The sequence below is a fragment of the Callospermophilus lateralis genome, chromosome 11 (genome assembly GCF_048772815.1).
Source record: "Callospermophilus lateralis isolate mCalLat2 chromosome 11, mCalLat2.hap1, whole genome shotgun sequence".
NCBI classification, from domain to species: domain Eukaryota; kingdom Metazoa; phylum Chordata; class Mammalia; order Rodentia; family Sciuridae; genus Callospermophilus; species Callospermophilus lateralis.
The window spans coordinates 49,154,687-49,168,409 of record NC_135315.1 but is presented as its reverse complement, the minus strand read 5'-3'; the positions used below and the strand labels follow the sequence as shown (position 1 = coordinate 49,168,409).

The window sequence follows — 13,723 nt, the reverse complement described above, 5'->3', positions numbered from 1 at the left end:
ATTAAAGTTTCCACTTGAAATGCACAATTTTACCTCATTTTATTATAAGGAATTGTTACAGAAAATCCAAATATCAGTATTTGAAAAATACATTCCATTACATAGACTCAAAAAAAAAAAAAAAAAAAAAAAAAGCCCATAAGCGCCATGGTCCTATATGATGCCATTATCCCACACTGAACACCACCTCAAATGATGTGGAAGCCAAGGTGATCAACCCAAATGTGTACCTGCAGTTTCTGCCCAGCTACTGCCCTTGCCCTTGGTACCACAGGGTGGTCATGGAACAGCCAACTCCACACATCTGCCAAAAAGGCAAGTCATTAGGTCAAGCAGTCTCAAGACTCCTTAGTTAGTTACAGAGAACCAATGTTGTCAGTTGTAACAGGTTAATATATTATTTACGCCACACAAAAGAGAAACTACAGATGATGATCTTCCAAAGAAAATGTTTAAGGCATCTACAACTTTTGGGGATTTAAGTGTTTTGTTTATATCTGGTCAGACACTCAGCTCTTTACTAAATCACTGCCACGGGGTGTGAGTGTGGCTTTCAGTGCCTGGGTAACCATTTTCTCTCTGCTGGCTCCTCTCTCCAGCTGGAAGGGGAAGCTCTGGTGCTTCACATGGTTATTCTGGGGCTTTTGTGAAGGAAGCAAGTGTTTCTATGATGGAAGTGTACATTTAATTGTGCATGCCTCTGTCACCTGGATGTTTGCTTTGCCTCAGGTCTAAGCATTACATAATTCAGAAGTGTTCTTTTTCTCCGGATGAAGGAAACCTAGTGGAGCTCAGTGATCTTCCTGTTCCCAAGCCTTCCCTCCCCTCCATGCCTGTGGACAAGATTAACACAGGAACAGTTTATTACAATACATGAGACGTGAATCGGGAAGAATAGAGAGACCACATGCACACTGAGCTCCACACAGGGGCCCATTTGGGTACAGAGGGCGAAGCTGATCAGGGTGGTCAGAAATGACTGAAGGCTCTGAGGTAGAGGACTGAAGGTCATGTGGACCCCACTCCTTGGAGAGAATGTGGCAGGTGAATTGAGCAATCTATTCCAGCCTCAACTAAATTGGTAATTGGTGTTGACAGTGTACAGGCACAAAACTGCAAATGGAACACATGTTCTAATACATCATTCAGTGAGACACCACTGGAAAGATAACTGAAACTAGAGTTCTAAGTGTAGGCACTTAAGTTTGTGGGACATTTTTGTGTTAGAGGATCACAGCAAATTAGTTTAAGCCATTCAATTTATACATATCACATGGTTTGTACCTCTGTCTTAAGTCTGGCAACGAGCAAGAGACAGTTACAGAGCTAATTCGGCATTAACAATGTTGAATGATGCAGCAAATTATATTTCAGCAAAGTTTATTCTTCCTGCTCTATTCATTCACAATTGGAAACTTTCCAAATGAATAAAATTAAATTTTGCTACTAGTACTCAAGCTACTGATTAAAATTTAACAAGAACAGCTAGGCAGTTTTGTAGTCAAGTCTTGACAGCATGAAGAGCATAAGAGGGACACAGAGTGTATCGGGTCCTGGCCAGGGCAGTGTATGTTGGGGTCCCACAGGGCAGATACCCCTCAAGGAGCCTGCTGAGTGCAGCCCAGTGAGCAGCAAGCAGTGTGGTAGATTTAGGGAGATTTCCTAAGACTTGGGAAAGAGGCCTATTCTATCACTACATGAATGCACCAGTGCAGAACTCAAAAATGTTCCCCCGCATCCACGGTTGGTCAGTATCATTGCTATCCCTGGACTCTGAATAAAAGCTTGAATCAACACATTTTAAACATGATCTTAAGATTTTAAGTGCAAGTATAGGCGAGACTGTTATTGAAACTGGCATGGGAGGGCAAGGGCAGAACAATCCCTAATTGAATTCCTGTCCTTTCCTTTCCACTGTGAACATTAAAAGAACAAGTATGTATGTACCGACCACCTCAATTCATATCTAAATCATAATTATTTTGCTTTCTAAATGTCAAGCTACCTAATGAAGCCTTATGTTCTTGTGGGCCTTTTCAGGCAACAGAAAATGGAAACTGACCACATGCTTAAACATGGTCATTTACCAAAACTTGGTCAAATATTTTATAAAAATTCTGTATGAAATATATCACAGACTGGGTGAATGGAAATTTTTCTCATTTTTTAAACATTGTGCACAAGCTCATATTAACATAAAAAGCATATATATCTTATAAATCACAGAAATATTTTTAAAAGTAGCACTCTGGTTTATCAGCGCATTTTACACACATATTTAGGCAATAGAATGTTTAAATCTACAGCAACATAGAGGACATACCACTATCCAAAGGAAAAACAAACAAAACAGGGATGTTGCAAAATAATACTCAGTCCCTTTTACACATATATCCATACTTCATTAATGCAAAAAAAAATGTAGTGGTTATTAAGTGTCTGAAAAAAATCAGTATTTTTGAGATTGTTAATCTCTGAATATAACTATATAGCACATATTGTTCATCTCAGAATTGAATATTATTAAAAAGCAGTGGTAAAAGTTTCTTTTTCAATGTGCATTTTTTAAAAACTGGCCAAACCTTCAAAAGAAAAGAAGTTTAACACCTCAGAGTCAATAGATGTATGTACTAGCAGCAAATAAGGCCCAAATGAGTTCTGGAGGCCTCAATCAGCAATCAAGTCAGAGCCTTCCAAAATGGTTTGCACACACTTGGCCAGGGCCTTCAGCTATTGGCTTTTGGGGCAGGCAAGCTACACAGAACTGGGATCAACAGCACTAACAGCATAACCAGGAAAGGTTTCAGCAAGAAGCATTCATGTCAAGGAGATGGGATCTGCCAGCCTGAGGCTGGAGAAGGCCTTAGGGCTGCAGTCTTGTTGATCCCCCGACTCTGGGCACTTGGCCTGTATGAATCTCTTGCTCTAAGAGACACTCAGCAGGAGTTTCCTCTAAAATTAGGGTGGGCTGAGGTCTAGTCATAGCTGAAGATTAGAATCACTGCTGTGAGGAGAATGTATGAGTTTATTTTTGTTTATGAATTTTTAAATAGGAATCACCAATGATGCAGTTATATAAAAAGTGCGGCACAATAAAAGTGCATTTCCTCCACCACTCACTTAGTGGCAGAGTGACTAAGGACTCCACAGACAGGACGCAGCAAGACGAGAGAATGAGACAGCTGCTAGGAGGTGTCAAGCCGCCACACTGTACTCCAGACACCTGGGCAGCATGAACATTAGTAAAGCTTTCAGTTGTTAAGGCCACGATTTTTCAGCTCTCATCTTTGAACCCTGTTTAGAAAGATTTCACCTTTTTAAAAGGGGCAGCTTGCTAAAAATACAGCTTAGCTTAAAAAAAGAAAAAAGAAAAAAAGAAAAGACTTCAGGGAAAGAGGATCCTATTAACTTTATGAAAACACAGCAGAAAAGTCCAGAGCCACTTAACCTAGAGTGAAGCCAGCTCTCATGATACAGCCAGCTTCCCACTCTGTTAGGCTCTGCCTCGTAAGCCAGCCCAGGCAGGAAGACTTAGGAATACTCTGAGATGGACACTAAGCTACTGGAGGGAAAATGTTCTCAAAGTGTCCTTGAATGTTGCTAGCAGAATGGGGTCTAATTACTATCATGTTTACCACTTAGGCTAAATGGCCTGGTTCGATTAGTGAGACATCTAGTGAACTCAATCACAGTCTGACATAGTGACAATCATACAGAATTATTCGAAACGGGATCACGGTCCTTAATTGTTCCAGTATTGCCGCAGGAAGACGACTGCCAGCTCCTGCTCTAGGTGGGGGTCCGGTGAGGCAGGCTGGTGAGCAGAGCAGCTGCTGGGGAGGTGATGGGGATGTGGCCTGGGCGTCCTGGGAGCTAAGAGACTCCACCCAGTGTCAGTACATCAAAGCAAATGTTGCAGACTCGCACAGGCTTGTTCAGATCAAACTTTATAATAGGAATTTCCTTGGTAGAACATTTATGGCATAGCAGACGTCCGCAATGCCGACTGTGGAAGCAAAGAAAGGAAGTATGAGAGGGATCCTCACAAAGAGACTGCTGGGCACAGGAGCAGACAAGGCTCTGTGGCCAATTCTGCCAATTACTAACCAAGTTACTCCAATTCATGCATAATTTTTAGTCCATAAAAACAAAATTCTAGACAATAATTAAGCTTAAGCAATACAGAAGGCTTCATTTAAAGATAATGAGCAGTTCAACAAACAAAATGGTTCACTTTAATAGGGACAGCTCCTTAGTCCTCTCAGTACAGCACCCAGCACTCAGGCACACTGTGAGGGCAATAACTCAGCTCTGCTACAAGCCCAGGGCAAATGACAGGCCTGACAGACTATATGAGAGCTTTGTGCTGTATTAGCCATCAGGAAAGACACCAGTTGGACTGCTCCCTGCCTTGCCCACATCTCTGAAGGACCCTGTTTGGTCCTGCCATTTCATCATTCCGTTTGGTCAAGTTTTGCCCAGGAGAGGATAAGATCCTGGAGGGTTCATAGCTTATCATAAAAAAGGCAGGTGACTTACCAGTGATGCTTGCGAGTTGTGACTCCAAACTTGGCAGTGCACTCATAGCAGTTGGAGCCATCACACCATGGAGGTTCCTTGGACAGCATGTCTGTAATACACACAAAAGACTAGTTCCTGCAATACAGTTACTGTGCTAGGCAGGACACAGGGTGGAGGGGGCAGGGAAACAAACCAGTAAATAGCACTGCAGCATGATGGGAGAGGAGAAGGAAAGGAATGATGTATTCTAACATGGCGAGGAAAAGCTCACAGAGAAGACTATGGATTATGAGGCCTCATCAGTCCAGGGGAGGAGGTAACACTGTTCAAGGAGGGGAAACAGCAGCACCTGGGCAGAGATACACCTAAGTCAGGGCAGCTGGAGTATGAGGTACGGTAAGGAAAGCAGAGACTACACAGCTGGAGAGGTTGGGGGTAGAGGGGTGATCAGGGGAACACAGCAGAGAGGACCAAGACAAAAAAACTGAGGGGACCGAATCTGTGATTTGGGGCCTGAAAGGAGTGCAGGATATGAGGGAGGCAGGGAGGATTCCCAAGTTTGTGGATGGAGTGACTAAGTGTGGTGGGGCCACCAGCACAGAAGAGACCTAAAGAAAGAACTAGAGCAGATGAGCTCAGTTTCATATTCCAAGCTGAGAGTTAGCAGTGGAGATAACCCATTACAGTATTTATGTACTGAGCTCTAACTGCACACCAAGTATTGTGCTGACCACTCTGTAGAGAGAAGCTAAGCTCAGGGGAGGGAGCAGTAGACGGGCCAGTCACCTTCTAACTGAGCACTTTCTAGTACAAGCACCACAATGGCCGTCTGCTCCAAGCTCTCAAAAGGCCAACATAGTGCCTGGCACCTGGAAAACTAAAGCAGACTAGGTATCACAAACACTATAATTGACACATAATAACTATACATATTTATGGATTACAATGTGATAATTCAATACATGTATACTGTGCAATAATTAAATCAGGGTAATTAGCATTTCCCTCTACTGGAACATTTATCATTTCTTTGTATTGAGAACCTTTGAATTCCTTTCTTCTAGTTCTTTATAAAATATATAAACAATGGTCATAGACTAAGCACCTCACTATGCTGTAGAACACTAGAACTTATTCCTTCTAGCTGTATTTTGGTATTCTTTATTGGTATGAACAGTTCTCCCCCAAGTTCTTCAATTGCTGTTCCCTTTGTAGCATCTAGTGACCACTCTTCTTCTCCCCTCTACTTCCATGAAATCAACATTTTTTTTTTGTACTGGGGATTGAAACTAGGGGCCCTCAACCACTGAGCTACATCCCCAGCCCCCCACCTTTTTTGTACTGGGGTGAACCCAGGGGCTCTTAATCACTGAGCCAGATCCCCAGCCCATTTTTGTATTTTATTTAGAGACAGTCTCACTGAATTGCTTAGGGCCTCAATAAGTTGCTGAAGCAGGCTTTGAACTCATGATCCTCCTGCCTCAGTCTCCTGAGCTGCTGGGATTACAGGTATGCGCCACCACACCTGGTTCCAGCCCTTTTCAATTTTAGTCAGGGTCTCACTGAATTCCTGAGGCTGGCCTCAAACTTGCATTCCTCCTGCCTCCACCTCCCAGGTCACTGTAATTACAGGCATGTGTCATAGCACCTAGCTTTAAATCAACTTCTTTAGTTTTCACACATGAGTGAGAACATTTGGTATCTTTCTGTGCCTGGCTTTAATGTCCTCAGAGTTAATCCATGTTGCCGCACATAACAAGATTTCATTCTTATTTATGGCTGAAGAGAATTCCACTGTATATATCCACATGTTCTTTATCCATTCATCCTGGCTACTGAAATGCCATGCTTGAATAATGATTCTGCACAACCAACTTTGTGCTGGTGCCAGTCGCCCTCATGAAGATGACATAGCTGTAAGTATTTCCGAGCATGTTTCTCTGCCTGGGGTCTCCACTGCCAATAATGAAAAAACACACACTGAAAGCATTCTGATTCTTACTACCACCTCAACAAGGAGTAAAAACATGCAAGTAAGAAATTAAGATGAAGCACTCCTCTCCACAAAAGGAAATGGAGAAGGAAGAGTCAGTGAAGAATGAAGCAAAGCCATTTTAAGACTATAGAGACTGACTGAGCTAAAGGAGGACAGGTGTGTAGACAAGCAGCCAGCAGGTACGTTGGGGTGACCTGCCTAGTGCTTATGAATTTCTGGAAGGTTCAGGGAAACTGGAAACTGCAAATCACTCTGAAAAGAGACTGCTAACAATGACCTTCTCCAACATTATTCAAAGGTCCTTCACCCATTCACAGAAACACCCCTATATGGTGTATGGAAATGGTATGAACAGTTCTTATAGGAAGACGTTATGAGATTTAAGGATCACCAATACATCTAGAAAATCAACACTGAACTGTGCTTGCACTAGAAGAGCACAAAGGAGGCACTCACCTAATAGTCTAAACAGAAGTTGCTTGGTTGCAACCTGGTAGTTGAAAATATTCACACCTTGGTTATTATTCACCCCAAGACGAGCCCCAGATCGGACTATGGCACGGCACAAGTTGGCATTCCCTTTCATGTATGCTAAGAGCAGCACTGAAAAATAAAACCACAGGTAAGGCTACGTCCCATCTGGCCCCAACCAGGGACTGCCAAAGGGTGCGTGGAGGATAGCTGAGGGTAGAACATTGGTTAGGAAAGTCCTCAAAGATACACAGGGATCTGAGGTGCTAATGAGACTTCCATGGGGGATCTGCAGCCACGAGATCCTTCCAACAAAGGATCCAGCCACAAGTCAAGGGATTCAAGAATAGCGATGGTTCTGGAATCACACACACAGAACTTTGGCTATGAGAAAATTGAGGTAAGGATCCAACACTAAAGGAAAAATATATTGTTGTCTCAGCTTCCTTCCTATGGCATGTAGCATTGCTTTCATAAAATGTAATGAAATCTGAAGACCTATGACCTATATACACATGTTGGGAAAAAAATAATAAATCAGTGTAGGGAATATGTTCCAGAAAAACATGTTCCACTGAATGGATTATCTCCTGTAAGAAAGTATGGGCCCAGAAGGAATATGAAACTCTGGATTCTGGTCTAGCCATCCTACTGGCCTTCTCTAAGAACAATCTCAGCTAACCATAGCTCACTTTGCTTAGCTTTACCAGATACTTTAGTTATATTCTTAACTCTCAAAATGATGTAGTAAGAGGAAAGTTATCGTTCCCATTATCAACACAGAGAGGTTAGAAAATTTACTCAATCATGTGAAACCTATAAATTGGAAGCCCCTCCCTCCCTTCTGCCTGTGGACCTGCTCCTGGGCAGTGATGCTCCCTGAGCATATGCTGAGTCTAGCAGCTTACTGCCAGCAGCTGAATCCTCTGAAGTTCAGGCCTATCACTGGCAGCTCAAAAAACATATTCATGTATCAAGGCCAGTAAGAACTCTTTCCAAAGCTAAAAACCAGGTGATACAATATTTGATTCTCTGCTAAGGTTCAGAGTACCCAGTGGTGACTACATTTCTGTCAAAGGCCATGGAGGCTCTGTCTGGAGTTAAGGTGGGGGTGAATGTGAATGAATGGGAATGCAGAAGCAACAAGGTGTTTAGAGAAGCACCCACTAGGGGGAAAGAGACTGTTCTTTAGCCTGTCTTTTTGAGTCTTGTTTCCTTATCTGAAAAATGGGGACACAACTATGTGAACTGCTTAACTCATGGGTTGGTTGTTGTGAGTGTTCAATGAAACCATGTGCAAAAGTACCTCATGAAAGTTAAATAAATGAACATGGTGACTACTTGGGAAAGGGCCTGGTTAACTGTATAAAAAGTAGACAAGGGCAATAAAAACAGATGGGCAGGCCTGTTTCAACATGGGTATGGCTCTAGAGCAGTAGATGCACTTCAGATGTCAGATACTCCAAATTCCACGAAAGGGATCTTTCACAATTTTGAGAGTGTCTAAATGAAATGCACTGAGCTGAATGCCCTTATGAGCCTGCACTCTTGTTTATCCTGGAGGCAAGTTGCACAAATGAGACAGACATTCACACACTTTATTACATACCTGTGTTTCCTTCTGCATCTGGTTTATCTAGAGGATACTCAGGCATGCTCTCTAAGAACAGATCAAAGATGGCTGCTGCATTCTCTTTGCCATACTGTCCCAAAATATGCAGTGGTGACTGGCCTCTAATAAAACAAGTTGGGAAAAAAGTTAGATGTTATCTGTCATGGGCATCACACAACAAAAGATAAGGAATTTCCTGAACTCTGTTATGCTAGATAAATCTAAGGGACATTTACAGATCAAAAGAGTTTTTCTAAAAGGTATTTTTTTACAAAAACAAAAATACCATGGAACCAAAAGCTAATCAAGTGCCTCAGTGGCCAGTTCTGCAGTGTGCATCAGGGATAAGGGGTGGCACTGGTGATGGCTAGCTCTGAGAAACAGGCCAGGAGACGTGGAGCCCAGGTCTCTCAGACACACTCACCTCAGATTAAAGGCTTCAGCATCCACTGTGCACTCTGTCAGGAGAACCCGGATGTTGTTGAGTCGACCATGCATGACAGCAAGATGAAGAGCTGGGGAGTAAATGCTCTTACTGTGCAGGCCCAGAGCACATGTAGAAAAGTCTCAGTTTCTCCCCACCCTCACAAACCCCGTCTAAATGAGACTCAGCCGGAATAGCGACCAGCCCCATGTACAAAGCCTTCTTTTCCTTTCTTTTGCCACCTACAATAATGAGTCATAAATGCAATCTCAGATCTTTGTTTCTGTTTCAGAAGTCTCAAAGGTGAGACTTCAGTTTCAGAAGTCACTTTAGGCTTCCAGGGTTACCAATCAGACTGGGGGAGGCTGTCCAAGCCCTCATCAGTGGCAGGATGCATGCCCTGCCCACAGCATTTCCCATCACAACTCTGTACCTATGCAAGTCAACCTCCCTGAGGGGGAGAGTATGTCCAAGGGTGCAGCATAACTCTACTCCCAGAAAACAGGGATTGTTCAAGGCACACAGAACTGTACATAAAGTAATGACTAAGAATTACCATTATTTCCATTCTCATCGACAGCAGCAAAGTCTACTCCATTCTCTAGGAGAACTGAGCAGATGGTAGGCAGGTCCTGCTGGGCAGCAAGATGGAGGGCAGTTTGGCGATGCTTGGTTAATTCATTCACCTTGGCTCCTGCAAGAAGCTATTGAAGTTGATTACTGAATAGCTTGTCTATCTATCACAATCAAGGTCCCATTTATGGGGCCAAGCTTGTCTCTCTTCTGATATCCACTGAGACTGATGGTCCACCCTGTTGGCAAAGCTGGGTGCACATGGGCCTCAGACATAGTCCTGATGAGGAAACCTGGCAAAACCTGTACCCAGAGCAAATGAGCAATTAGCTACCAAAATGTTCACTAGCTACTCCCTGGGGCAGAGGAGTTCTAATTCTAGGATTCTGGTATATAAAAACTATACAGGACTGAAGTGATATTTATGCTACTATATAAAGTTGTCCACTGCTTACAATAGTAAAAGCTGACAGCAAAAAGGGACTGGTTATAAAAATTTGAATATGCAAACAATAAAGTAAGATGACCATTATGATGATAAATATATATAAATTAACACAGAAAGATACCAACCACAATTAAGTTAAAAATTAAAAAGGCACCTCTTCCTGCCATCTTGGAGACTGTGGAGGCCTGCTGGGAAGAGGACTCCTAAAAGCAAATACATTTGGAAGTTGTGGTGCAAGGCTTTTTTGTTGTTGTTGTTGTTGTTGGCAGATGTGGAGTCTCTGGAACCAAAAGTAGCTTCCTGTTCTTCTTAAAATTAAGGTGTTTATATTTGGGATAAAACTAAATTCTACTCTCTAGTCAAGAGTCACACTTATGTATAAAAAGTAACGAATACCATTATGTACAACTATAATGCACCAATAAAAAAATGTGGAGAAGAAAAAAAGCAATGAAATACACAGTGACTCCTAATAGCAGACTGAATGAAACCAATGCAATCTGGGGAACGGTAACTTGCACAGTTTGTGCCAAATCCCAAAGCAATCTTCCAGCTAAGGATATCAGGCACAGAATTTATGTTGCTGTACCCTTCAAGGATTTAAACTAATGCAAAGTAATAAAAGTGGGTTTTGTGTTTCTTTGTTTTTAAGGCAAGTTAGAAGATATGTATACACACATGCATGCACATGTGTACAGATAAAGAAATAATTTGAACATATTCAATAGCATAGTCATGTGCTGAAATGACACTTTGTTCAACAATGGAACACATACATGAAGATGGTAAGAGCCTATTGCTTAGTGACATTGCAGCCATCTTTGTGTAAGTATATTCTTTTTAAAATTTCCCTTTTTTGGTACTGGGGATTGAACCCAGTAGTGCTTAACCACTGAGCTATCTCTTCAATCCTTTTTATTTTTTATTTTGAGACAGGAACTCATTAAATTAACCAGGCCGGCCTCAAACTTGTAATCCTCCTGCCACAGCTGCCAAGTCACAAGGATCAGAGGCATATGCCACCATACCCAGCTATAAGCACACTCCCTGAAGCTGGTACAATGACAAAAACACCTACAGACAGAAAGAATTCGCAGAACATAACCCTGTTGTTCAGCTGCAAATAACTATATAACAAACTCTGAGGAAAGCTGGGAGTAAAAGGGAGATAGGTTTCATAACATTATATTCCACAATGAACATGTACCATTTTCATACTATTTTTAAAAAGAGTACAAATTATAGGATCAAAGGCAGAAATAATATCTTGCCTGTTCATTTAGTATTTGAAATTCATTCATCATCATCCACTTTCTGTCAAAGCTTCAAAGGCAGTTGCTATTAACAGATATACTCAGCAGTTTGTAGTTACAGCCCAATTTGCCTTTTCTGGGGTCTGCTACCCTTCCCCCAGGTTCCTCTATCTATGAGTACAAGCATATGCCTCTGGGAGAATACAGACACTGATGAGCTGCTCTTGTTTTTCACCTGGACTTAAGTCCAAGCCTCCTCAGAACTCTTGGGACCCAATCAAATCCATCATAGACAGGACCAATCATGAGTGGATATGGGACCCTCCAGGTAAGACATACCTAGAGGGATATCCATAGTCACTAGTGCTATGGCTAGGGATCATAGCCAATCCCAAGGCTGGTTAAGGAGAGAAAGGGATGGACACAGTGTGCTTTCAATGTGAACAGGTTCAAACATTTTGCTGCACCAATTCACAGAGGAAGCACCACAGGGACACTGTTTGGAAGGTCAGCTATTACTAGGTACCTGTGTCATGTGTGAGGTCAAGCTGCAGTAAGACATGAACATGACCTTGGTGGAGGACCTCAGTGTTCCCTAGGCTCTGAGATGTGAGACAGATTGGTGAACATAAGGCTAATTCGCCACTCCATCTCTTGGCTGCTATCCCTGCATGCAGTCTGTGCCTGTCACCATCAGCCCTACATCCTCCACCTCTCTAGTCTACAGCTTGCCACCACTGCCTCCCCTGGGTCTTTTCACTGGTCATCTTGCCCCACACCTGTACACCATACCCACTTGGCACCTTCTCTAAAAGCTCTCTCAACTCAAACACATATCAAGTTATAAAGCTTTTCTAAAAAGTGCTTATCAAAACAAAACACCATAGCACCAAAGGCTGGCCAAGTGTTCTTGTGGCCACTTCTGCAGTGTGCACCTGGGGCTGATGGGAGGCACCAGGGACAACTACCTCTTGAAGACCAGGCTAAGTGACATGAAGCTCTATCTCGGCTTGGGACTATTCAACTCTTAGTGTGATTTCTTCATTGCTTGCAAATAAAGGTCTTGGTTTGTAATTGATGCTCCACAATCTGGTCTCTTCTTGCCACTTCAAATTTCTTTCTACTCTCTACTCAAATTTCAACCCAGCTTTCCTATATAAAATGTAACTGGGTACTGCGGCACATGTCTGTAATCCCAGCAGCTCAGGAGGCTGAGGCAGGAGGATCACAAGTTCAAAGCCAGTCTCAGCAACTTGGTAAGGCCCTAAGCAACTGCATTAGGCCCTTTTTATTTTTTTATTTTGAATAAAATTTCAAATTTTTATTTCAAAATAAAAAATAAAAAGGGCTAGGAATATAGCTCTGTGTTTAAATAACCCTGGGTCTAATCCTCAGTACCAAACAAACAAAACCAAAAAAAAGGCACCACATGTATTTTCCAGCTTCCACATCTTTGCTCAGACTGTTCCCATGCCAGGCATCATGTTGCAGGCTTTTAGGTCAAACAGGAATGACTAAATTCCCAGCTACACAACTAGCTGATGGCCTTGGAGGGGTTTTCTGAACCTAAATTTTCTCCTTCATAAAACATAAGATAATTTCCTATACCCCTCTGCAGTTTTGAAAATTAAAAGAGATGGCTCTTAAATGACCTCCACTCCCTTTCTTCTCCCACCCTGCCTCAGCTATCCAAATCCTACTGGCCCTCAAGGCCTCACTCCAGCATGTTCCATCTGGGGTGTTTTTGTTTTGAAAAACACTTTTTAGAAAATCTTTACAACTTGAAATGTGTTTGAGTTAAGAGAGCTTTTAAAGAAGGTGCCTAGAGGATGGGGTGTAGGGGTGTGAGGTCAGGATGACAAGTGAAGAAACCCAGGGGAGTGGAAACATGCAACAATATTTCTGTGTCACTTACCAAATTGCGGACAATAATCTCTGAGCCTGCTTGGACAGCGAGATGCAAAGGAGTCAACTTGGAAGCATCCTGGACTCTGGAATTCACATTAGCCTGGACACTGATCAAGAACAGGACACTTTCAATATCAGAGTTCTGAACTGCCACGTGAAGAAAATTCCGGCCCTTGTTATCCACCTAAGGCAATAAGTAGGAACCAAAATATTAGTAGACTCCCTTTTAAGAGTGCCTCCTGAGCTTCTGCAAGCAGTGCTAATAACTGGAGCTTCATGATGTAGTCCTTCAGAAGTTCCCTCCCAAAAAACCAACACTAAATGCCACCTCCAGCCCTACACCCCACAACAGACCCACTTTATGCATCTGTGCACATAACCACATGTGCATGGTCACATTCAAGTGGTCAGGGGAAGGAAGCCACTGCATTGATCCAAGCTGTTCCGGCATCCTCCTGCAGCAGGAACTAGGCATTGGAAGCTAAGAAAGAGACAAACTGAAGGAAAGAGAAAGGAA

General features: G+C 42.6%; 1 protein-coding gene across 4 annotated transcripts in view; it reads right to left on the bottom strand.

Moving 5' to 3' along the window:
• Positions 1-20: 20 nt before the first annotated feature.
• Positions 21-13,723, bottom strand: part of Ankfy1 (ankyrin repeat and FYVE domain containing 1) — a 91,686-nt gene continuing 77,983 nt past the window's right edge. For all 4 annotated transcript variants that reach the window (XM_076870981.1, XM_076870979.1, XM_076870980.1 and 1 more), the window contains 7 exons: positions 13,214-13,390; positions 9,581-9,728; positions 9,025-9,115; positions 8,598-8,722; positions 6,974-7,120; positions 4,540-4,630; positions 21-4,006 (listed from right to left, as the gene is read on the bottom strand). In XM_076870981.1, the coding sequence (XP_076727096.1) occupies positions 3,874-4,006; positions 4,540-4,630; positions 6,974-7,120; positions 8,598-8,722; positions 9,025-9,115; positions 9,581-9,728; positions 13,214-13,390 (912 nt within the window). In that variant the 3' untranslated portion in view covers positions 21-3,873. The remainder of the gene's footprint in view (positions 4,007-4,539; positions 4,631-6,973; positions 7,121-8,597; positions 8,723-9,024; positions 9,116-9,580; positions 9,729-13,213; positions 13,391-13,723) is intronic.